This window comes from Carcharodon carcharias, chromosome 4 (genome assembly GCF_017639515.1).
Source record: "Carcharodon carcharias isolate sCarCar2 chromosome 4, sCarCar2.pri, whole genome shotgun sequence".
In the NCBI taxonomy this organism is placed as follows: Eukaryota; Metazoa; Chordata; class Chondrichthyes; order Lamniformes; family Lamnidae; genus Carcharodon; species Carcharodon carcharias.
In genome coordinates, this window is record NC_054470.1 from 115,114,596 (window position 1) to 115,140,022 (window position 25,427).

Genomic DNA, 25,427 nt, shown 5'->3' on the forward strand with positions numbered 1-25,427 from the left:
CTCCCCCCACCCAATTTCAGAATTGTACCCTTTATTCTATATTGTCTCTCTACGTTCGTCCCATCAAAATGTATCACCTCACATTTCTCTGCATCAAATTTCAAAAGCTACATGTCCACCCACTCCACCATCCTGTCTACATCCCCTATCACTATCCTCCTCACAGTTCACAACTCTTCCAAGATTTGTGTCCTCTTGCAAATTTTGCAAGTGTCCCCCTGCACACCCAAGTCTAGGTCATTAATGCAGATCAACAAAAGAGGTGAGCCTGGTACTGACCCCTGGGGAACCCCTTCCTCCAGTCCGATAAATAAAAGTTCACCAAAAAAATAGTCTCCCATCACTCAGCCAACTTCATATAGATGCTGTCACTATCCCCTTTATTCCACGAGCTTTTGTTAGGATATGGGCAGCAGAGTTTTGGATGTACTGTGTTGTGTCAAACGCAAAATACTGCGGATGCTGGAGACCTGAAATAAAACAGAAAATGCTGGCAATACTCAGCAGATCTGGTGACCTCTGTAGAGAGAGAAACTGAGTTAATGCTTCAGGTCGATGACTTTTTTCAAGAGTTGTGAAAAGTTAGAATTGTAATGTACTGTGTTGGTCTTTCAATCAATCATCAACTATCTTGTCCATCACTTTTTCACTGTAATGACCTGACAAATGCAGCAAGGTCTCCATTCTGAGGGATAATGTTGAAATTTGTTAAAAGTGTGTATAAAGGAAATAAATTCATTAAATTTGTCATTTATAATAAGAAATGAAAGAAAGGTAATCTGGTTTAATATTCGCTTCAAGACAACATTAGTGAACTTCTGGGTGGATATATTGGCTTCCATCTTAACCCTGGTGAATCCATTATCTGGCATTTGTGTAGGAAAAGACCTTCCTGTAAATGCAGTCCACACACACAGCAAATCCCGCAGTTGCATATTTAACAGGGCAGGATTTTCTTGTAGTGGGGGTCATTCCGTGATTCCAAACACTCAGCAGGGAAGCTGTGTGTGCTTGAAGGGAAAAGCTGAGCCAAAAATAAGGCTGAAACTCTGTAGCCCCTATGCTTGCAAACAGAGCTCCCTGTGGGAATTTGGGAACATGGAATTATCCCAAGAGCATTTATTGATTTAAAAATTCATAGCGGTTTCTTAGCCACTTTATGATATGTGGTGATGTAAACCAATTAGGAAAAGATTTTTAGGAGCAGAGGAACATTAGAACAGGAGGTGGCCATTTAGCCACACAATTTTCATCTAATAACACTTCTATGAAGTGCCTTGGGACATTTCTTTTTTTATTTAACAAGAAATGTTAAATTTTAAAACACGTGTTTAAAAAGATATTTCATCTGTTTCCATTCTAGTCCATATCTATATCTATCTCATTACACGATCTCCCAGCTGTATCTGATGAGACTCACCTCCATTGGCCACATTAAACTTCACTCCAAAATCGCCACCTGGGCCTCCAGGATTATGACTAGCTGTAAGAATGATTCCTCCAATGGCCTTTATCTTTCTGATGATGCAGGACACAGCTGGTGTGGACAGAATCCCATACTGACCAATCACCAATCGCCCAATCTGAACAACATAAAGACTGCATTTAAAACAGCATTGGAGCATTGACCCTCAAACTTTTCTTTCACATGGTAGGCTTAACAAATGCTTAACTGACAAAAAAAATCACTATTATTACACAAAATTACAAAGGATTTACAGAAATAGACCATTCGGATCAACTGGTCTAGGCCGGTCTGCATGCTTCACATGGTGGTGTAGTGGTATTGTCACTGGGTTAGTAGTCTAGAGGCCTGGGCTAATACTCTGGGGATATGGGTTCAAATCCCATAATGCTGGTGGAATTCAAGTTGAATTAAATAAATCTGGGACATAAAGCTAGCCTCAGTAATGGTGACCATAAAGCTATCATTGATTGTTGTAAAAGCCCATTTGGTTTGCTTTGTGTCCTTTAGGGAAAGGAAATCTGCCATCCTTACCTGGTCTGGCATACATATGACATGATGGTTGACTCTTAAGTGCCCTCTAAAATGGCCAAGTAAGTCACTCAGTTCAAGTGCAGTTAGGGATGGGCAACATGTTGACCTTGCCAGTGACACCCACATCCCATGAATAAAGGAAAAATCTCACCTTCTCAACATACCCTTCTATTCCTTTCTCAAGACATGTCTTTTCATCTTGCACTCATCAGGACAAATCCAAATTTCAAACAATCACAACAATTCATACCAAAGGAGAAAAGGGTGCTGATTGGCCAAGGCTTTGCCATGGAAAAAGCAGCAGGGAACTACAGCTGCCCATGCTCTTGGGTAATTCAAAAAAGGCACAAGGCTTGAACGTATTAATTTTGTTTGCACAGAACGGGACCCTGCATGTTCTCAGCAGGTGAAAGGAGGCGAGAAGAGCAGGATCCATGAGGTAAGAGCCTTGAAAGCACTGCTTGTGGGTCAGGAGGAGCAAGACTGTGTCCCCCTACCCTCCACTGTCCCAACAAGCAAACCTCTGTGCCCATCGACACAACGTCCGACACTTCATGAACTCCAATCTCTCTGCGACCTCTGATTCACCCATGAACTCTCACCCCTCACAATATCCAATGCCTCCCTGCAATATCCAACCCAAATCTTTGCATTACCTGAGCCCCCAACAATCTCTGATCAAACCCCCAATTTCCGACCCCTCCTTCCCACAATGCTTGACCCCTGGGATTGCTAATCCCTCCTCGCGATGTTCAAACCACCTCACCACCACCACCCCCCCCAAACGGTGTTATCAGATATATCCAGGATTCACTTCACAGCTGCTTTCCCACCTGACAGACGTCTGGCCAGCTGTTGAATTAAAAATGTCCTGTTATTAATTTCTGCAGGATATCCATGAAACTCATACTCCTGGGTTTCCCTTTCCCTCTCTCACCAGTCTCTCCCTCGCACCGAGTCAATATTGATGATACCGAGTATCAATTCTCGGCACCACAATTTAGTGAGGATAGTGTGGCATTGGAGAAGATACAGAGGAGGCCCACTTAAATGATACCAGGGCTGAGGGGCTTCAGTTAGGTGGAGAGTTTGGAGAAGCTGAGGTTGTTCTACTTAAAGAAGAGAACACTGAGAGGAGATTTGATAGAGGTGTTCAAAATCATGAAGGGTACTGATAAGAATAAATAAGGAGAAACTATTTCCAGTAGCCAGAGGGTGGGTAACCAGAGAACACAGATTAAAAGTGGTCGACTAAAGAGCCAGAGGAGGAGATGAGGAATGTTCTTTTACACAGTGATATGTTGTGATCTGGAATGCACTGCCTGAAAGGGTGGTAGAAGCAGATTCAATAGTAACTTTCAAAAGGAGAATTGGACAAATACTTGAAGGCAAAAAAGTGCATGGCTACAGGGAACAAACAGCGGAATGAGACGAACTGGATAGCTCTTTCAAAGAGCTGGCACAGGCATGGTGGGTTGAATAGCCTCCTCTTGTGCTATCTGATTTTATTTAGAGCTCTAAAGAGTGAACACTGCTCTCAGAACAACAGCAAGCAGTACACCTACCCTTTCTCATTTGAGGCCTTCCGTGCTCGGTGGGCACCGCGGGGACTGGGGTTCTTTATCGACCCCTTTAATCACATTTTAATTTAAAGTTTGTAAGTTTCCTTTAAACTTTGTTCTTGGTTTTACAGCTGACCTAAATTAGGGGCTGTGCCTGATTTATCCTAATTATGTTAATTTAGTTTAATTGTTTTAACTCAACAAGAGTTACCCTTTCTCATTTCTTACCAACGAGAGACATGTGGATATACTTTCTGAACTTGTAATGATGTTATTGTGCTGACAAGAATCGTCATACTCACTTATCCTCAAACCTACTGCCTTAACCAATCCAACCAACCCCTCCCCCAGCACTAAAAAAAACCACTCTGGATTTCCTGAGCTCGGAAGTCATAAAAAAGACAAAATAAACGGATTTCTCTTTCCACTCTGTCATTTTGTGTTGAACCTGCGAGACAGCGAGTGTATTTATTTTTCTGGGTCACTGGTGTCCTGTCACAGAGGACCATTTGTTTCTGTGACAATAAAACATCAGTGATTTTTCACAGCACAGCGAGCCCTGGCGTTTAGTGTCACTTGGCATCGCTGAAGTCAGCTGGCACAAAGCTGCCTGCCAGGCTTTTCTGCAATTGAGTATCATTTGTCCATCCCCATTGAAGAATCTGCTGAGATGACCAGATGGATTTGCTTGAGGCCCCTGAAAATAATCAGCAGCTACATTTATACCGAGCTATGAACTGAAGGTAAACCTTCAGTGCTTTGCATTAACCTCTGACCTGATTCCTCTTATTTCGTTATTCACCCTTCATTCAACAGCCTCATGGCTTTATTTCCAGGGGAATAAGAACATCGGAACATATAAAATAGGAGCAGGGGAAGGTCAGTCAGTCCATTGAGCCTGTTCCGCCATTCGATAAGATCATGGTTGATCTGATTGTGACCTCAACTCCACATTTCGCCTACATCCGCATTGTCTTCGACTCCCTTGTCAATCAAAAACATGTCGAACTTAGCCTTGACTATATTCAATGACCCAGTCTCCACTGTTTTCCGGGAAGAGAATTCTAAACACTAATGAACCTCAGAGAAGAAATTCCTCCCCATCTCCTTCTTAAATGGGAGAACCCTTATTTTTAAACTGTAACCCCTAGTTCTGGATTCCCCCATGAGGGGAAACATCCTCTCAGTATCTACCCTGTCGAGCCCCCCAGAATCTTATATGTTTCAATAAGATCACTTCTCATTCTTCTAAACTCCAATGAGTATAGGCTCAACCTGTTCAGCCTTTCCTCATAAGACAACACCTTCATCCCAGGAATCAGCTTAGTGAATCTTCTCTAAACTGCTTCCAATGCAAGTATACCTTTCTTAAGTAAGCAGACAAAAGCTGCGCACAATACTCCAGGTGCAGTCTAACCAATGCCCTGTCCAGTTGTAGCAAGGCTTTCCTACTTTTATACTCCATCCCCTTTGCAACAAAGACCAATATCCCATTTGCCTTCCTAATTGCCTGCATGCTAACTCTTTGTGATTCATGTATAAAGACACCCGGATCCCTCTGCACAGCAGCATTCCACAGTCTCTCTCCATTTAAACAATATTCTGCTTTTCTATTCACCCTGACAAAGTGGACAAGCTCACATTTTCCACATTATAGCCTATCTGCCAATTTCTTGCCCTCTCACCTAACCTATCTATATCCCTTCGCAAAATTTTTGCATCCTCCTCACAACTTGCTTTCCTACCCTATCTTTGTATCATCAGCAAATTTGGCTCCAATGCAGTCAGTCCCTTCATTCAAGTCATTGATATAGACTGTAAACAGTTAAGGCCCCAGCACTGATCCCAGTGGTACTCCACTAATTACAGTTTGCCATCCATAAAATGACCCATTTATCCTGACAGTCTGGTGAGAGTTTTATGGGGCACTGGGGTCCCCGTGCCCCCTGGCTAAAAGGGGAGGAAGTCTTGCCTTTGAGAGCTGCCGGCTAATTGGATGCCTGGCAGCTGTGTCACCCCAGCAGCGCCAGGATAGAGGGGTGGCCATTGTTGGGACTACAGTTTGTCCCGGTAAAGAGAAGCCTGAATTCAGAGGTAAGACAAGGGTATCATTGGGTCCAGGCTGGCAGGACCCAGTGACGACGGTGAGGGGCATGGGGACCAGATTTGAGAGGTTGGGGGGAGGGTTAAAGTGGGGATGACCTTGGTGGGGCGGGGGGGGGTGCAGGGAGGGGGGAGGGGGTGTGCCTCTGATGAGCAGAAGTGACCCCCAAAGTAGGTCCTCTCCCACTTGCCCAACACTAGCCCACACAGTTGAAGCTGCTGGGCTACCTGCATGGCATGGGCCTCCCCCACTGTGGGCAAAATGGCACTGCAGCAGGATGAGGCCCTTAAATGGCCATTTATCGGCCAGTTAATTGTGGCCAATTATTCGATGGGAGGGTTGCCCACGCCTCCCTTGCCCCACGTAAAATTTCAAATAGGGCAGGGGCAGGTGGGTAGGTGGCAGGCAGGCCACCTGCTGGATTTTATGTGCTGTCCTGCCATCAAACCCGCTGGCAGAGGAGTGTAAAATCAAACCCTCTGTTTCCTGTTAGTTAGCCAATCCTCTATCAATGCTAATATATCACTCCTAACACCATGAGTTCTTATCTTGTGTAGTAATCTGTTAAGTGGTGCCTTATGAAATGCCTCTTGGAAATCCAAATACACTACATCTACTGGTTCCCCTTTATCCATCCTGCTTGTTACAGCCTCAAAGAACTGATAAATTTGTCAAACAGGATTTCCCTTTCATAAAACCATGTTAACTCTGCCTGATTATGAAAATGTCCTTCTACTACTTCCTTAATAATGGATTCTAGCATTTTCCCGATGACAGATTGAAAAATAGTGACTGTACCTTAAATTTGTGCAAGATGCTAGTCAGGCTGCAATTAGAGGGCAGTGCACGGTTCTGGTCTCCACACTATAAAAAAGAATTAGAGACTGGAGAAAGTGCAAAAAAGATTATCAAGGAACTGGTACAGGGTCTGAGAGTTGGAGGTTTCTGGAAGGATTGAACTGGTTGGAGCTCTTTTCTTCAGAACAGAGGAAACATAGAGGTGACCTGATAGAGGCTTTTAAGATTATGAATGGGTTGGACAGGGTAGATGTGGAGAAAATGTTTCTACATGCAAGAATCCAAAACCAGGGGCCATATGTAGATTGTTACTGATAAATTCAATCAGGATTTACTCAAAGTGATTAGAATGTGAAGCTCACTATCACAGAAGTGGTTGAGGGAAATAGCTTAGATGCTTTCAAAAGGAAACTAGATGAGTACATGAGAGAGTATGGAATAAAAAGATAGGCTAAAAAGAATGAGATAAACAGAACAAGAGGAGACTTGTGGAAAATGTAAAAAAAAGCACAGATTAGTTGGGCCAAGTGGCCTGTTTGCTTCCCTATATTCTGTGTAATTCAATCACTGTTATTTCTCTTTCCTTTAGGCTGAAAGTTAAATTTCTAGCTTTTGATTAACCCTTTAAATTAATATTTCTCAAAAGTTGCACCGAGTTTATTTTCAGCCCTTTTGATATGATCGGAATAGAATGTTGGCTGATGTGGTGGGTGTTGACTCTCTGTACACCTTCAAGAGGGAGCTGGATTAGTTCCTGTCTGGAGCAGAGATAAAATCATATAGAAGGTAAGAGGTTTGAGAGGGAATACTAAGCTGTACAATTAGCAATGTAAACAAAATGGTACAATCATAAAGAGTGTACAGGAAAATACTGGGGACGTACGCACACATTTTTAAAGGTGGCAGGACAAGTTGAGAACGTTGTTAATAAGGTATAAGTGATCCTTTTATAAATAGAGGCATAGGGTACAAAAGCAATTCTAAAATACTGGGCAGACACTGCTGGAGTATTGTGACCAATTCTAGGGACAAGGCTTTAGGAAGGATGTCAAGGCCTTGGGGAGGATGTGAAGAAGATTTACTAGAATGGGAGCAGGGATGAGGGACTTCAGTTACTTGGAGAGACTGGAGAGACTGGGTTGTCCTCCTTTGAGCAGAGAAGGTTAAGGGGAGATTTAATAGAGGTGTTCAAAATCATGAAGGGTTATATAAGGAAGAACCTTTTCCAATGACAGAAGGGTCAGTAACCAGAGGACACAGATTTAAGATAATTGGCAAAGGAACCAGAGGTGACAAGAGGAGAAGCAAGTTTTAAGCAGCAAGTTGTTGTGATATGGAAAGGGTGGTAGAAGCAGATTCAATAGTAACTTTCAATGGGCAATTGGACAAGTACTTGAAGAGGGAAAAATTACAGGGCTATAGCAGAAAGAGCAGCGAGAGTGGGACTAACTGAATAGCTTTTTCAATGAGCTGGGCTGAATAGCCTCTTTCAGGGCTCAATAGCATGGTCTGTGTGATCTCCTAGAATGGTTTAGATCACTTGCTGACCATGGAGTTTTGTCTCTTCCAGGAGATTACATAGCTGGGGAGGGGAGGCGGATGGTGGTGGTGATGGTGGTGGTGGTGGTGGTGGGGGGTTGGGGGGGGGGTGTGGTGCGGTAGGCAGAAGGAAGGGATATAATGTAGCATCTAGTCACAATGCTCCATCCATTATGGGATGTGGGGCAGGCTTGATGGATCTGATGGTCAATTCCTAACTGTTAATTTTACATTGTTGTAGATCAGAAAGGGTTGCGTTTATTATGAACAATGTCAGGGTTAAATTATTCTGTTGTTTGCACTGGGAGAGTTCCAGTGAATTAACTGCACACATGCAAATATGCAGCTGTGTTTCAAGAGGCCTTCAAACCAATTTTCCTCTTGATATTCTGAACTGGATATCAGGGTCAGAAACATACAAACATGACCAGAACAGCAATACAAAAACAGATGTGTTGAGCACATTATCCAAGTGTTACTCATTTCTGGTATCTTCCTGACTTGTGTGTGTTCTCATAACCAGAGCTGAAATGTTCAAATTTCATAGTTCTTGATCTTGCATGAAAAGTAACGGTGTGTTAATGGTGCACGTGGTTAAATCACCCAGTGAGTCCAGGGGATGAAAAGATACACTGTGAGTTTGTGAATCTCCAGAACTTGGTAGTTGATTTACTCCACTCCTCCAATTGCAACCCACAAACAGCATCTCATCCTCAGCCACCCCGTTATTTTTAAGAACTTACTGAATTTACACATTAATTGCCCATTAAATTCATAAGAAAATAAACAACAAGAGGACTTGGGCATACAGTCCCTCAAGCCTGCTCTGCCATTCAATATGTCTTTGGTTCAAATCCACTTTTGCACCCAATCCCCAAATCACTTAATTCCCTTAGGGTCCAAAAATCTATGAACCTCTGACTTGAATATGCTCAATGACAGAGTATTCACAGCTCTCTGGAGAAGTCCAAAGATACACAACCTTCTGAGTGAAGAAATTTCTCCTCACCTTATTCAGAAATGACTGACCCCTTTTCCTGAGACTGTGCTCCCATGTTCTAGACTGCCCAGGCGGGGAAAGCAACCTGTTCTTATACTTGTTGATGAGACATTCATGGGTGTCACTGGCAAGGCTGGTTTTTATTGCCCATACTAATTGCCCTTGAGAAGGTGGGGTTGAGCTGCCTTCTTGAGCCGCTGCAGTCCATGTGGTGTAGGTACACCCACAGTGCTGTTAGGGAGGGATTTTGACCCAGTGACAGTGAAAGAACAGCGATAAATTCCCAAGTCAGGATGGTGTGTGCCTGGGAAGGGAACTTGCAGGTGGTGGTGTTCCCATCTGCAACAGGTAGACTGGCGGGGACAAGGTCAGGTAGGTTTCTCCGTCGAGTTGGTTCCCTCACCACCTGCCGCAGACTCAATCCAGCAGATACTTCCTTCAGGACTCAGCCAGCTTGGTCCATGGTGGTGCTACTGAGTCTCCTTTGGTGATGGGTATTAAAGTCCCCACCCAGAGTATATTCTGTGCTCTTGCTGCCCTCAGAGCTTCCTCCAAGTGGTGGTGTTCAACATGGAGGAATACTGATTCGTCAGCTGAGGTTGGGGGCGGGGGCGTTTGGGGGTGGTGTGATGGTAGGTGGTAATCAGAAGAAGGTTTCCTTGCCCATGTTTGACCTGATGCTCTGGGACTTCATGAGGTCCAGAGTCAATTTTGAGGACACCCAGGGTCACTTCCTGACTGTATCCCACTTCGCTGCCACCTTTGGTGGGTCTGTCCTACCAATAGGACAAAGCAGACACAGGAAGTGTGATGGAGGACACGTGCTACAAGCTATGATTTGCCTGAGGGGGTTGGAGGCTGATGCTTGACTGGTCTATGGGGCAGCTTTTCCAAATTTGGCACAAGGCCCCAGGTGTTACTAAGGAGGACTTTGCAGGGTCCACAGGGCAGGGTGCGTTGTTGTCATTGCCGGGTGGTCCATCCAGTTTTATTCTTATTCAACATCTCAGCTCCATTTGATAGAGTTGAGTGGTTTGTGCCTCTCAGTATCTACCTTGTGCAGGCTTTCTCGCAACCTTATACGTTTCAATGAGATCACCTCGCATTCATCTAAACTTCAGAAAACATAGGGCCATTCTACTAAATCTCTCCTCATAGGACAGCCCTCTTATCCCAGGGGTCAAAGAAGCGAACTCACGGCTGAAAGCTAAGGCTAGCTATTCACTGTGTAAGTATTCTGTTAATAATTTGAAAGTTATTAATCAATGCAGGTCCAGTGACCACTGGTGGCTAGGGGGTTGGTATGTGTCAGCTGTGGCTCAGTGGGCAGGACTCACCTCTGAGTCACAAGGTTGTGAATTCAAGTCCTGTTGTAGGACTTGAACACAAAATTCAAAGCTTGCATTCCTGAGGAGGTACTGTACTGTCGGAGGGCCAGTACTGAGGGAGTGCTGCACTGTCAGAGGGCCAGTACTGAGGGAGTGCTACACTGTCAGACAGTCAATACTGAGGGTGTGCTGTATTGTCAGAGGGTCAGTACTAAGGGAGTGCTGTATTGTCAGAGGGTCAGTACTGAGGGCGTGCTGCACTGTCAGAGGGCCAGTACTGATGGGGTGCTGCCTTTCAGATGAAATTCTAAACCGAGACCCTGAATGTCCTCTTGAGATAGCTGTAAAAGATACTGTAGCAATATTTCAGAGTAGGACAGCTAGCTCCCCCCACCCTGTACTGTCCTGGCCAATATTCAGCCCAACATCGACATCATAAAATCAGATTTCCTGATGATTGTCACATTACTGTTGTGAGATCTTGCTGTGCACAAATTGGCTGCTGTGTTTCCTTCTTTACAACAGTGACTACACTTCAAAGATACTTCACTGAGGTTGCAATAGAAAGTCTTTCTTTCTTTATGTGAGGACAGAGTTGTGTTCAGCTGTCTTGTCCCCATGAGTGACACCCTAACTGATGCTTATCACCTAGGCAACAAAGAATGGTCACACCATGTGTACGAGAGGCGCTTCAGAACAATCCCATCATAAAAACAAAATACTTGCATTTATATCTAGATGTCCCAAAACACTTCTCAGCCAACGAAGCACTTTTGAAATGTAGTCACTGTTGTAATGGATGGAGCACAGCAGCCAATTTGCACATAGCAAGCTCTCACAAACTGCAAACTGATAACAATCAGGCAATTATATTTTAGTGATGTTGGTTGAGGGATAAATATTCCTTGAGGACACCAGGGAGAACTCTCCTGCTGTTCTTTAACATCGTGGCCTTTGGAGTTTTTACATCCACTTGAGTGGGCAGTCAGGGCCTAAGTTTTACCGCCTCATTTGGAAGCGAGAGGCAAGGAGAGAAAAGTTAAATCACATAAGCCTAAAGATGATTGCTTCCGATATTAGTGGACAAATGCGTCACACTATTGTACTTTGCAGAGGTGATAACCTATTTCAAATAGATTATCTAATGCCTGCATTAAAATAACCAAGAGAAAGGAATGCTGTGGATACTCAGAGTCAACAACAGCAACAGAAATATCTAACCTTAGATAAAGAGCTAAATACAAAAAAAACATTCAGCGATTCCCTTGCAGGACTCGCTCCTAAACCAGAAAGCAAATAGAGGAGAGCTGTAGCACAGTGGTTATGTTACTGGACTAGTAACCTCAGATACTGCACTTAATGAACTGGAGTCAAATTCCACCGGGGGTTTTAACTTCAGCTAATTAAATAAATATGGAATGAAAAGCTGGCACCAGTAGTGGTGACCAGATTGTCATAAAAATCCATCAAGCTTATTAATGTCCTTTAGGGAAGGAAATTGGCCATCCTTACCCAGTCTGGCCTATGTGTGACTCCAGACCCATAGCAATGTGGCTGACTCTTAACTGCCCTCTGAAATAGCCTAGCAAATTAGTTATTTGTATTCAAGAAAGTGACTTAGCACCACCTTCTGAGGGACAAATAGGGACGGGTGATAAATGCTGGCCTTGCCAGTGATTTAATTGCTTGGCTGTTTGTGGAATCTTGCCTGTGAATGAATTTTTTTTTAAAAAGCAATAAATATAAACAGCCATAAAAAAGTACATTTTGGAGCATGGGTGATTTAGGGTTAATTCTCAACCAGTTCAACAAAAGCTGCTGAAGCTTTGCAAATGCGTTAAGACAATAAAACAAGAGTTACTGGATAATGAAAGACAAATTCAGGTCTGAGGTTAGCAAATTCTTCCAGGCACAAAGACACTGATTAACACGTGGGAGAGATTTCCAGTTTGATGAGGACAGGAACAAAAATGACCTTGGAATAATTTTAAAAACAGCTGGGTGTTGTAAAGGGGGGGGATTCGTTCTTTCAAGATGTGCTAGAATGATTAACACGTCACTCTTTGTTGGGACCTTTAATGAGAATCTGTAACAAGAGAGCTGTGTCCGTACGTTAAGACAAATTCCTGAATGTTTTGCATTCTGTTATTCAGAGATAAACCCAGTTGGAAAAGGATACCACATCAAAAAACCTCCACAATATTAGAACATAAATCTTTAAGCTACTTAGATTCCAACAGTGAGGAACCATGTCCTGATTTTAAAGAGTAGGGCGGTCTTGAACCATCCTGCAACAGGGATATTTCAGGCACCTGCTTAAAACAGATCATTTGTCAACCTTTTGTGTCTGACTTGTGTCTCTGTTGCATTGGCGGAGTGCAAACTCAGGATATCAGGTTTCCAATGTCAGCACAGCTGACAGAAAACAAAAGTTATTCTATCTTCATTTATTTATTCATACTTATATTATATCTTCGCTCATAATACCACAAATGTAGGTCGCTGTTTGGCAGAGGGGGGTATTGCAAGTAGGCGAGGTTACTTTGTAAGTTGTTGTGATCTGGAACGCGCTGCCTGAAAGGGCGGTAGAAGCAGATTCAGTAGTAACTTTCAAAAGGGAATTGGATAAATGCTTGAAAAGGAGAAATTTGCAGGGGAGTGAGACTAATTGGGCATTTCTTTCAAAGAACCAGAAAAGGTACATTGGGCCAAATGGCCTCCTTTTGTGGTGCATGGGTCTATGAGTCTTTGTGGTGGATGGCACTGCAGATGCCCCTCCTCTCCAGTCTAATTACAGTCTCCTGTTTAAACTGAACTTTCCAGACCAGTCCTCTATCTCCAGTTCCCAATCTTTTCCTTCCTCCTTTCTAGTTCTTGGACTCATGCAGTGTGCTTGATGTGGGAGCATTAAGCCATTTTCATGGGTAGACATCATATCCATTGCTAGAATGGATAATCTTCATGCCCCTTAATTTAGACTTTACCCCAACCCTTTAGCTCAAAACTTTTTTGTGCTTTATTTTGCCAGCAGTGCAAGTTGAATGGTGGAGCAAACTCAAAAGGCTGATTTGAGAATTAAGGAGAAACTTCCTTATCCAGAGGGAGGTGAGAATGGGGAACTCGTTACCACAGGGAGGTGAATAGTATAGATTTAGTAAATAATCGACTGACTAGTAGATTATGACTACTAGTAGTAATCTCCTAAATCCTATGTTCCTATGCAGGATAGAATAGAGAAGTGGAGGTAAGAAACCCTAAAACATTTAATTGCTCTGATGAAACACAGGAGGAGTCCACTCAGCCCCTCTAGCCTGTTCAGCCATTCAATTTGATCATGATCAATCTGTATCTTACCCACCTTGATAATGTAGCATTTAATACCCTTTCCCAACAAAAATTTACCAATCTAGGTTTTGAAATTCTCAAATGACCTTTAGCCTCAGCAGCTTTTTGGGGGAGAGAGTTCCAGAATACCACTCCCTGTTGTGTGAAAAAGTGCTTCCTGACATCACCCCTGAATGGCCTGGCTCTCATTACGTCCACAAGTTCTGGACTCCCCCCCACCAGAGGAAATAGTTTCTCTCCATCAACCCAATCAACTCCTTTCCTCATCTTAAGCACCTCAAATAGGCCACCCCTTTAACGAAAGGATCATTGACTCTTTCTGGATGGGGTTGAATAGTCTTGCTCATTCATATTACCTTGCAATCTATATTTTTATAGTGATAGGTAACTGCACAAAATGTTTATCGAAGTGTTTTTTAAGGGGTTGTTGCTTATGCATTAGAAGGTTTGGCTACTATAACGTTGAGCCATCCAAAACTCATGTACTACACCAGGTATGCTATCAAATATATTGAACAAAATTTTCCTTGCCTCATGATAGCAGGTTCGGAGGTGGGGGAGCCAAAAAATAGGGGGAAGCAGCATTGGGTATAGCTCCGCCATGCACTCCCACTTCAATACCTAGACACTCCAAGGGAATCCTGTAGAGTTGGCAACCCTAAGCCAAAACACACAAGGTGGACAGGACAGTAGATTGTTTCTTGGCCACTGAGTGAATTTTAACTTGATACGCCAGCACGGTAAACTGATTCAGTTGGCCGCGCTCTCAGTGCTAGGTCTGCAGGCTATGTCTCCAACAGTTACAGCAGGGGATTGAGGTCATATTCCAGCCTGTCCGTACTTATGAAATGTTGCATTTCCCCAAATGTTTCAGGTGGATTGTTACATAGAATTTACAGCACAGAAACAGGTCCTTTGACCCACCAGATCTATGCTGGTGGTTATTCTCTGTATGAGTTTCCTCGGATCATAATTCATCTCACCCTATCAACACATCCCTCTTCTCAATCATATGTTTATCGATTTACTCCTGAAATATATCTATTTTATTCACCTCCCTGTGGTAACGAGTTCCCCATTCTCACCTCTCTCTGGATAAGGAAGTTTCTCCTTAATTCTTAATTGGATTTATTAGTGACTATCTTAAATTAATGCTTGATAGTTTTGGTCTCCCCCATGAGTGGAAACTTCTTCTCTATTTCTTTACATTGAGCATTTATTCTGGTAGCTCCTGTGGAAGTCCCATGTACTATGACACTCCTTGAATAGCAATAGCAAATTCTCCCAGAATCCTGGCTAACATTCCTCCCCAGCCAATATCTCCATTCTTCATTGATCTCATTGCTGTTTGTGGGATTGTGCTGCTTGCAAAATATTTTCCATAATAATAACAACCACTGCACATCAAACAGTGATGTATTTTGCATGACATGCTTTGAGATGCAGTAAGCCACACAATACATGTCTTTCTTTCCGGCACTCATCATTTTATCTCAATTCATGCCTTCAGTTTGAACATCTCCCTATACAAAACTGGCTGTATATACTGGCTATACACCACAACTCACAGCCAGAATGGAGATGACTGAGCAATTCCCCCATCAATCACCATAAGTAACTTTATACGCAATATGTATTGTGTAACTACCCTCCATTGACTGCATTTTGTTGAAGAAATAATCCTGCTTTTACTGGGAGACATCGCTATAGTTTCAGTTATGAGATCTCTTTGTTGTATTTTGTATATACTCTTTTTAATTTTTTTTGGTTGTTATGCATTGGGCACTATTTACATAGAATATGTAGACTGCTTTAGCGCGCTGTTTAGATTGATTTGGTAGACTGCTGTAGCGCACTGTTAAGGTAGACTTGATAGACTGCTGGCTGTAGTGTATTGTTTAAATAGACTCTGTAGACTGTTTGCTGCAGCATGTTGTTTAAGTAAAATCTGCTTGCTCAGTAAATTAACTTTGTTTAGTGTAAAATTTGCTGTTTGCAATGAGTCCTACTGTAAAACTATCCCCAACTGATGGGTTGACACAGCAGTGTCAATAGACACTCTGTACAAAACTACAGTCACACAAACACCATCCATTCCCTTTGTTGATAGAATAACTTACTTGTTGATATCCCTCTCCATCCAAGTTCTGCAAGCTTAACTTTTGAACTCCAGCCTTACACTGCTAATTACTTGAACAAGAACTCCAAGCCACCTATCCTGATCTTACAACTGAAGCCCATGTTTTAATGCATTCCACTAATGATAGCAGCACAGTAAGCACCCGGAGTCTTAGAACAAGACAGAAGGTTAAAAGTTGTCATGTCATTTTCAGGGTCTTGTACTGTGACCTTCAAACCAAGTTACTATCACAAACTCTTCCATGAATTTTAAGTATTTGCCCACTTAGTTTGCTCACAAATCAATCCGTCTATACCACAGTCGACAGTTTACTCTATTGACCTACTTTCTCTTAACTCAGGAGCCCCCCAATATTCTGCCCTTTCTCCAATTTTGCTCTTTCTCATGGGATAGAATTATAGACTCATATGGCATAGAAGGAAGCTATTCAGCCCATCATGCCTGTGCCAGCTCTTTGAAAGATCTGCCCAATTAATCCCACTGCCCTGCTCTTTCACCATCACCCTGCAAATATTTCCTTTACAAGTACATAGCCAATTTCCTTTTTAAAGTTATTACTGAATCTGCATTCCAAATGATACAGCTCCCTGAATAAAATAATTTCTCCTCATTCTTCCCTAGCTTTTTTTGTCAATTATTTTAAATCTGTCTCCACTGGTTACCAACACCATGTCACATAGGTATGCTTTTCCCTTCATTATCCATTTCTAACAATTCTTTTACTGATGCTTTCACTCTACATTCATCAACTCCCTGAAGATCACATAACATCCACAATAACAGTGATTGCACTTCTACCAGCACATCCAGTCTTCCTACACTAAATCATTAATCTTTATTTCCTCCATGTCCATTGTCTTCCAATCTACACTTCTTCCAGTCTCTTGTGAGTCTAACCAAGAGTAGCATCGCTTAACTCTGATGCTTTTACCTAACATTTCTTTTTATCCATTTACACACTTGTTATAACTCATTGATCATTCGCTGAGTGAAGGAAGAAACGGAGCTAGTCTTTCCTTAACATAAATAGCTGGAAAAACTCAGCAGGCTTGACAGCATCTGCAGAAAGGAATACAGTTAACGTTTCGAGTCCGTATGACTCTTCATCAGAACTTCATACAGACTCAAAATGTTAACTGTGTTCCTCTCTGCAGATGCTATCAGACCTGCTGAGTTTTTTCCAGCTGTTTTTGTTTTTGTTTTAGATTTCCAGCATCCGCGGTATCTTGCTTTTTCCTTAAAACAGGTTCATTCACAAAGCACAGACTCCCTCACACAGGTGGAAACAAGTTCTTATATATACTTAAGAATTGTGCCCTAACCTTTCTCCAAATAATAATAGCTGCTCTCACGTTCAACTAGAGCAAGCACTTCATTGTGACAGGGTTGCACATGTACATGCACATGGGAGGCCATGGTTAGTGGTACTGTTGCTGGACTAGTATTCCAGAGACCCAGGGTAATACTCTGGGGACCAGGGTTTAAACCCTGCCATGGCGATGGTGGAATTTGAATTCATTAAAAATCTAATGATGACCATGAATTGATTGTCGTAAAAATCCATCTGGTTCATGAATGTCCTTTTGGAAGGAAATCTGCTGTCCTTACCTGGTCTGGTCTACATGTGACTCCACAGCAATGTGGTTGACTCTTAAATGCCCTGAACTAGGGATGGGCAATAAATGCTGGCCCAGCCAGTAAAGCCCACATCCTGTGAAAGAATAAAAAAAACATTCACTCTACTTTCCCTCCTCTAACCCAATGCCCCTCCTTTTCCATTACTAAGGTTTCCTCCATCAAGTTTGGTTTCCATTTTCATGTGCTGCCTTTTTCCTCAACAATTCTCAACTCTCTAAATACATCAAACGTTAGCCAGAATGTTATCTCCAAGATTAGGTTATGAGGGGAGATTACATAAACTGGACTCATACTCCCTGGAATATAAAGTGTTAAGAGGGGATCTGTTTGAGGCTTTTAGGAATTTGAAAGGGATTGACAGGTAGAAAGTTAATATACAGAACAGTCGTGATCCTGTTAAATGGTGGAATAGACTCAAGGGGCTGAATGGCTTCCTCTTGTTCCTATATGCCTCTGGTCAAGTCTAGAATATTGCCCTCACGTCTGAGAACTTTGTTTCTCTGTCAGTCTCTGTGCACTCCTGTGCCAGATATATACATACACACACAAGCAGGGAAGCCATTAAATGTGAGAACTAAAACTCAAGATTTCTGATGTCCTGTCTTGTTTGGCATTAACAACATAAAACTATATGCTGTCAAACATTCTGGTGCATAAATCTATAGAAAGCTAGGCTTTAATTATACTTAAATAAACAAAAGGAATGCCGCAGAAATTAGATAAAGATGTTACAAGTAGAATTAAGCTATGGAGAGATTAAGTTCCACCATTTACTAAATGTTTTATGACTCCAAATGTCATTTCAAGCAGCTCATATCAATATATTAATAATTTTTAAAAATCAATATTTTAATGCCATTTTTTGGAAACTCTTCCAAAGTAGATTATAGTTAACAGGGCTCTAATTGCTTGAATTGTTCTAATTTCCAAATTTGAAACAGCTATGTTCTATTGCAGCATTGCTATGTTTGTTTCTCAGGGCAGAGTTGTCCCAGAATTTGCACTAAGTGCTGTAGCAGGCAGGTAAACCAGCCGGCCGCAAAGGCGGCTTCTCATGCCGTTATGTCCCAATCCCGTTACATTAATCATGCATTCCCTGGAAACATGCCATTTTGATGTGGTCAGGCTCTCATTTGCCCGCCACGCCATCACCTCGCCGCTTCCTCACGCCGGGCGCACACCTCTCTGTGCTTCCAGCCCACAACTGCTTCACGGAAGACATGGCCCCAAAAGGCAAAAAGACTGCAGCCCCCACTGCAGGTTCAATGATGTGTCCCTCGAGCGCCTTTTGGACACAGTGAAGGACCGCTGCAATGTCTTCTACCCTCATTCTGGCCGCAGGATGGGCAGCAATATCACTAATCCGGCTTGGGAGGTGGTGGCAGAGGTGGTCAGCACCAACACCCTGCAAAAGAGGACAGCCACCCAGTGTCGAAAGAAGATGAATGACCTCCTCCGTTCCATCAGGGTAAGTCACTCTTCTCATCACTCTCAACTCATACACTCACAAACCCATCACACATCCACAGGGTCCTCATTCACTGCTGGTTCAAGGGACATCACCATTCACTCTATCTCAAATATTTTCATTGTCCTCATCTCATCCACGGGACCACTCACCACCCCACACAGGCCAGGCACACTTATCACCTGGCCTGGCAGGCATCCTGCTTACACTCTCTCCATCTCTGTTCATGCAGGACAAGCTGGCACACAAGAAGAGGGAGAGGTCACAGACCGGTGGTGGAATGCCCAAAATCAAGGTCCTCACAGAATTTGAAAACAGAGCCATCCAGCTGGCCGGCGATGACCGGGACTGGTCCCTGTGCTGACAGGGAGGTCGGCGCTGCTCTACCAAGTGAGAATCCAGCAGTGGAACATCCATCAGATAACTATGCTGTGAGTGACGTGTCCTCTTTCACAGGCCACTGCCATGCACTAAGTATCTCCCATTGCTTTCACAGGCACATCTGGGAAACCGCCGACAAAGTCCATGACCCAGGGCCTCCAATCAAGCCCCGAAGAAACCTCTGAAGAGGAATCTGAAGGTACCCTCCCTGAATTCCCATCACAGCGTTCACCCACACCCTCCACCAGTGCAGAGACACACAACTCGGTGGGACCTAGCTTTAGAGTAGCCTCGGGATCTCAATGTGGTGAGCATAGTACACTGTCTGATCCACAGCAGGTGGGGGCAGGGACTTCCCAGGTCCCTGGTACTCTGAGGACTGCTGGAGGCCAGAACGTTGCTGAGTCCGAGTCAGATGAGGAGCCTCTGGACTCGGTCATGTCACAGTTGCTGGAGCTGCAAAGGTAAGCTCGGGATCATTGGGAAGGGATGTCCACTGCACTCCTCAGATTGCAAGGCACAATGGAGGGGTCCATCCACCTTCAGACCGAGGTGATAGTGCCTGAATGCCAACGCACTGAGGTCAACACTGGTAGGATGGCGGTCGCCATGGAGACCATGGCCCAGGACATTGGTCCTGCATTGCTGTGCGAGCTAAACTCCATCGCTGATGCCATAGTTGGCCTCCAACAGTGCGTAGGTGAGGCGGGTGCGGGGCAGACTGATCTCACTCCAGCTTCCCCTTCTCCTGAAGGAGTCAGCCGGGTGCGTTCAGACACCCATGTGAGGAGGATCATCACACTCCGGGGCCATCCACCCTGGTGACTCTGGGAGTGTCCTGTCCATCCGGATTCCCTCTTCCTGTGACCTCAGAAGCTCCAGCTCCACAGGCCGAAGAGGGTGCCACACAGCTGGACCCCGAAAGCAGGCCGGGGCTCTCCAAGTCTCGGCCTTCCGGAGGACGCCCGCTAAGAGGACGCAGACAGGGCATAGCAATCAGCAGGCTGCCTCCATCTCAGCTGTCCAGGGAGCACCAAGATGTAGCGGCAGGGTTAGGAACGTTAAGAAGATGTAGTTGCACAGCCTGGGTATGGTGTTACACACTTGTACATTATGTTTATTATTGTAAATAAACTCCCAAGAATGTCTCCCTGCCTGTGGCTCCTTGTTCTGATGAGCAGTGTCCATGTCACTCCCTGGAAACCGTGCACACACCTGCAGGATGCATTTCTGGTGGTTGCACAGCAGCTGCACATTCTGCCCTTGTGGTTGATGTAGTTCCACCGTGTGTAGCAATGGAGATCTGAGTACCACATGAGTGCAGTCGATCGCAACCTGAACCTGTGAGAATCCCGAAATCTGGACAAATCCAATCACTCTTGCATCATGGCTGTCCCTGTCCCGGGCGAAATGCACAGTTGTGTGCCCTCGTGAAGATGGGATCCATGACCTCATGGTTACATTTGTGGGTGGTGGCTTGTGAGATCCCACAGAGGTCATTTGTGGAGTCCTGAAAGGAGCCATTGGCATAGAAATTAAGTGCTGCAGTCACTTTAATGGCCACTGGCAGCGGGTGCCCTCACCAAGTGAAACTCACCAAGGCTCCTTTGGCAGCACCTTCCAAACCCATGACCTCTGCCATCTAGCAGGACAAGGGCAGCAGACACATGGGAACACCACCAGCTGAAAGTTCCCCTCCAAGTCACTCACCATCCTGACTTGGAAATATATTGCTATTCCTTCACTGTCGCTGGGTCAAAATCCTGGAACTCCCTCCCTAACAGCACTGTGGGTGTACCTACACCATATGGACTGCAGCAGTTCAAGCAGGCAGCTCACCACCACCTTCTCAAGGGCAACTAGGGTGGGCAATAAATGCTGGCCCAGCCAGCGGAGCCCACATCCCATGGATAAATTTTTTAAAATGTCCCCGTGGCGCCAAATCCTGCAGCAGTTGGCAGATGTGACCCATCAGTTCCCTAGACATGTGCAGTCTTCAGTGACACTGGTTCTTGGTCATCTGCAGGAATGAAAGACAGTGACTATAGACCCTGGGTCTATCTAGGCACCGACCAGTGATAGCTCGCTGTGGCTCTTCAGTGGCGTGTGTGGGCGCCCCACCTGTCCCTTCTTCCAGAGGGTTCTGCTCCTCCCTCTGCACAACCAGGCACCTCTTCTCTGTCACATTCGTGTTCTGTACACCACAAGGCATACAGCTAGGTCACCAGGCTCCATAATCCTGATGTACTCCTCCTGCAGGATGAGAGACAGACACGTGGGTTTGCATGGGTGTACTAAGGACCTGTCCTGGTTAAGTCTGAAGGCCCCTTAATGTACCCCAGAGGGTGCTGGCCACAACTTGGATGGCCAGAGTTTAGTTGCTGAATGGCTGCCCAAAACCCCACCCACCTCCGCCCCACTCCACCTGACCCACTGGACTGCATGCTGTGCTCTCAGCTCAGGCACAGACATTCTCCTAACCCACACTGCAAGGCTGCCCTGTTAGCCTGAACCATGGGGGAGACTGATCCAAACCGGGGTGATGACACTGCAAGGGGCTGTGAGCGCCTCCAGCAGTGACTGTTCCATGACCAGCTTTAGCAAGGAGATTGTACAACATGCCCAGTCATCCAACTGTTTTGCCTTCCACTAAAACACTCATTCATTTGCCGTCTGTACCCGAGGCGTTTAAAACTCTGGAGCACTTGGTGACATATGATGCCTCTGCATTGCTTGAGTGGGCAGATAAGCTAGAGGCCCGACTCCAATCACATCATTGTGGCTGCATCTGAACTACATCAGCTGCACAGGAATGGTCACTTTACACAAGGTTTCCCTAATGTATGGCCGCTTCCCTCCTCCTCCAACCGCACGTGCTTGTGCACTACCCTCAACCGTAGGGCCGCTCTTGTCCCCCTCCCAACGTGCCTCAACCCTGAAGTCCAACCGGCAACCCTCATGAGCATTCCACAATATTACTGAGCACTCACCTCCTAGTTCCCCTTAATGTGGAGCCTGCCAAGTACCTTTTATATGCTGTTGTGAAACATGTCAGCGTGAAATCACAGCAACGTGGGCGGACGATCCAGCAAGGGGGCAGTGGGGTGGAGGGGTTGGTGGGGGGGGGGGGAAGGATTCTGTGGGTTGGCCTTATAATGATATGCAGGTGTATTACAATGAGGTTCCCGACGTCTGATGGTGGGAAACACAGTCCGCCGCTGATGGGCAGAGCGGACAATTGCAAACTGGTTTCATGATAACGTGAAGCTGATTTTTGGCCTTTACGCCATATGGAAAATTCTGCCCTTAGACTTTGAATGATAAACAGTGACCGAGCCTGCCAGTAATAATTTTAATAACCATTAGTAAAATGTCACACTCACCTCAAAGGATAAAAATTTATTAAAGCTAGTTAAATGTCCAGGGCTCAAGTCACAAAGCAGTAGATAGATCAGTAATTTACCATAGACCATGAAGGAAAGAGACAATGGGTTATATAGATGAGGGGCACCACTCTGCATCAAGGATGGGCATACAAGGAGGCAGGTCACAAGTCTACCTCAGGAAGAGCAAGAATTGAACTCTTGATTTTGGGGTTACAAATCCAGTACCATAACCACTTGGCTATTTAGGCCAAGCCAAAAGTTAAGAAGATGTAACTCTTTCGAGTTAAAACCAATAAAACCAAATTAACAAAATTGGGATAAATCAGGCATAGCCCCTAATTCAGGTCAGCTGTAAAACCAAGAACAAAAAGTTTAAAGGAACTTACAAACTTTAAATCAAAATGTGATAAAAGGGGTCAACAAAACACCCCAGTCCCCGTGGTGCCCACAGAGCATGGAAGGCCTCGAGTGTTCCGGCAGACACCGCGTGCTCCCTCTCCAGGGACATCCGGCTGCAAACGTAGCCACGGAAGAGGGACAAACAATCGGGTGGGACTCCCCCGTCGATCACCCTCTGCCTGGACCTGTTAATGGCCAACTTGGCCAGGCCCAGGAGCAGGTTCACGAGGAGGTCCTCCTCCTTCCTGACCCCCTTCCGCACCGGGTGTCCATAGATCAGGAGCGTGGGGCAGAAGTGCAAACAAAACATCAATAAAAGGTTTTTCAAATAACTAAAAAGGGAGTGCAGCCTACCACACCCTATATACGCATGGTCCGCGGACTCCACAAGACCGCAAAAAGGGCATGTGTCCTGAGAGTTCGTGAACATATGCATTCTCCTATTATAGGGGACTGCTGTATGCAACACCCTCCAACCCAGGTCCCCGATAGAAAGGGGGAGAATGCCTCCGTAGAGGGCCTCCCATCGGGGGAGAGCAAGAATTGAACCAGCACTGTTCTGAACCACATGCTAACCACCTAGCCAGTTGAACTAATCAGCCCCTCTCACAAAGCCGTAGCTAATTACAAATATACTTGAGACTCTGAACATAATTAAACTAGTTAAAAGCAAAAAACAGTGGATGCTGGAAATCCAAAACAAAAATAAAAATACCTGGAAAAACTCAGCAGGTCTGACAGCATCTGCGGAGAGGAACACAGTTAATGTTTCGAGTCCGTATGACTCTTCAACAGAACTAAGGAAAAATAGAAAAGAGGTGAAAAATAAGCTGGTTTAAGGGGCGGGGTGGGGGTGGGTGGGTGCGACAGGTAGAGCTGGATAGAGGGCCAGTGATAGGTGGAGATTGTCAAAAGATGTCACAGACAAAAGGACAAAGAGGTGTTGAAGGTGGTGATATTATCTAAGGAATGTGCTAATAGGTGACATTAAGGGTAGAAAGCAGAACGAGCAAGGTACAGATAGCCCTAGTGGGGGTGGGGTGGGGTGGGGGGGAAGGGATCAAAATAGGCTAAAAGGTAGAGATAAAGCAATGGATGGAAATACATTTAAAAATAATGGAAATAGGTGGGAAAAGAAAAATCTATATAAATTATTGGAAAAAAGGGGGATCGGAAAGGGGGTGGGGATGGAGGAGAGAGTTCATGATCTAAAATTGTTGAACTCAATATTCAGTCCAGAAGGCTGAAAAGTGCCTAGTCGGAAGATGAGGTGCTGTTCCTCCAGTTTGCATTGAGCTTAACTGGAACAATGCAGCAGGCCAAGGACAGACATGTGGGCAAGAGAGCAGGGTAGTGTGTTGAAATGGCAAGCGACAGGGCAGTCTGGATCATGCTTGCGGACTGAGCGAAAGTGTTCTGTAAAGCGGTCACCCAGTCTGCGTTTGGTCTCTCCACTGTAGAGGAAACCGCATTGGGAGCAGTGAATGCAGTAGACTAAGTTGAGGGAAGTGCAATTGAAATGCTGCTTCACTTGAAAGGAGTGTTTGGGCCCTTGGACAGTGAGGAGAGGGGAAGTAAAGGGGCAGGTGTTGCACCTTCTGAGGTTGTATGGGAAGATGCCATGGGAGGGGGTTGAGTTGTAGGGGGTGATGGAGGACTGGACCAGGGTGTCCCGGAGGGAATGATCCCTGCAGAATGCCGACGGTGGGGGGGGGTGAAGGGAAGATGTGTTTGGTGGTGGCATCATGCTGGAGTTGGCGGAAATGGCGGAGCTTGATCCTTTGAATGCGGAGGCTAGTGGGGTGATAATTGAGGATAAGGGAGACCCTATCATGGTTCTGAGAGGGAGAGGTAGGTGTGAGGGCAGATGCGCGGGAGATGGGCCAGACAGAGTTGAGGGCCCTGTCAACCATCGTGGGTGGAAAACCTCAGTTAAGGAAGAAGGAAGACATGTCAGAGGAACTGTTTTTGAAAGTGGCATCATCAGAACAGATGCAACGGAGGCGAAGGAACTGAGAGATTGGGATGGAGTCCTTACAGGAAGTGGGGTGTGAGGAGCTGTAGTCGAGGTAGCTGTGGGAGTCGGTAAGCTTGTAATGCATATTGGTGGACAGTCTATCACCAGAAATTGAGACAGAGAGGTCAAGGAAGGGAAGAGAAGTGTCAGAGATGGACCATGTGAAAATGATGGAGGGGTGGAAATTGGAAGCAAACTTAATAAATTTTTCCAGGTCCAGATGAGAACATGAAGCAGCACCAAAGCAGTCATTGATGTACCAGAGAAAGAGTTGTGGGAGGAGGCTAGAGTAGGACTGGAACCTCATAAAGAGACAGGCATAA

At 44.8% G+C, this 25,427-nt stretch overlaps 1 protein-coding gene across 1 annotated transcript in view; it reads right to left on the reverse strand.

Annotated features, from left to right (window-relative positions):
- pgm5 (phosphoglucomutase 5) overlaps positions 1-25,427 on the reverse strand; it is a 159,943-nt gene that overhangs the window by 119,244 nt on the left and 15,272 nt on the right. The window contains exon 2 of the mRNA XM_041186473.1: positions 1,421-1,583. Within this exon, the coding sequence (XP_041042407.1) occupies positions 1,421-1,583 (163 nt within the window). The remainder of the gene's footprint in view (positions 1-1,420; positions 1,584-25,427) is intronic.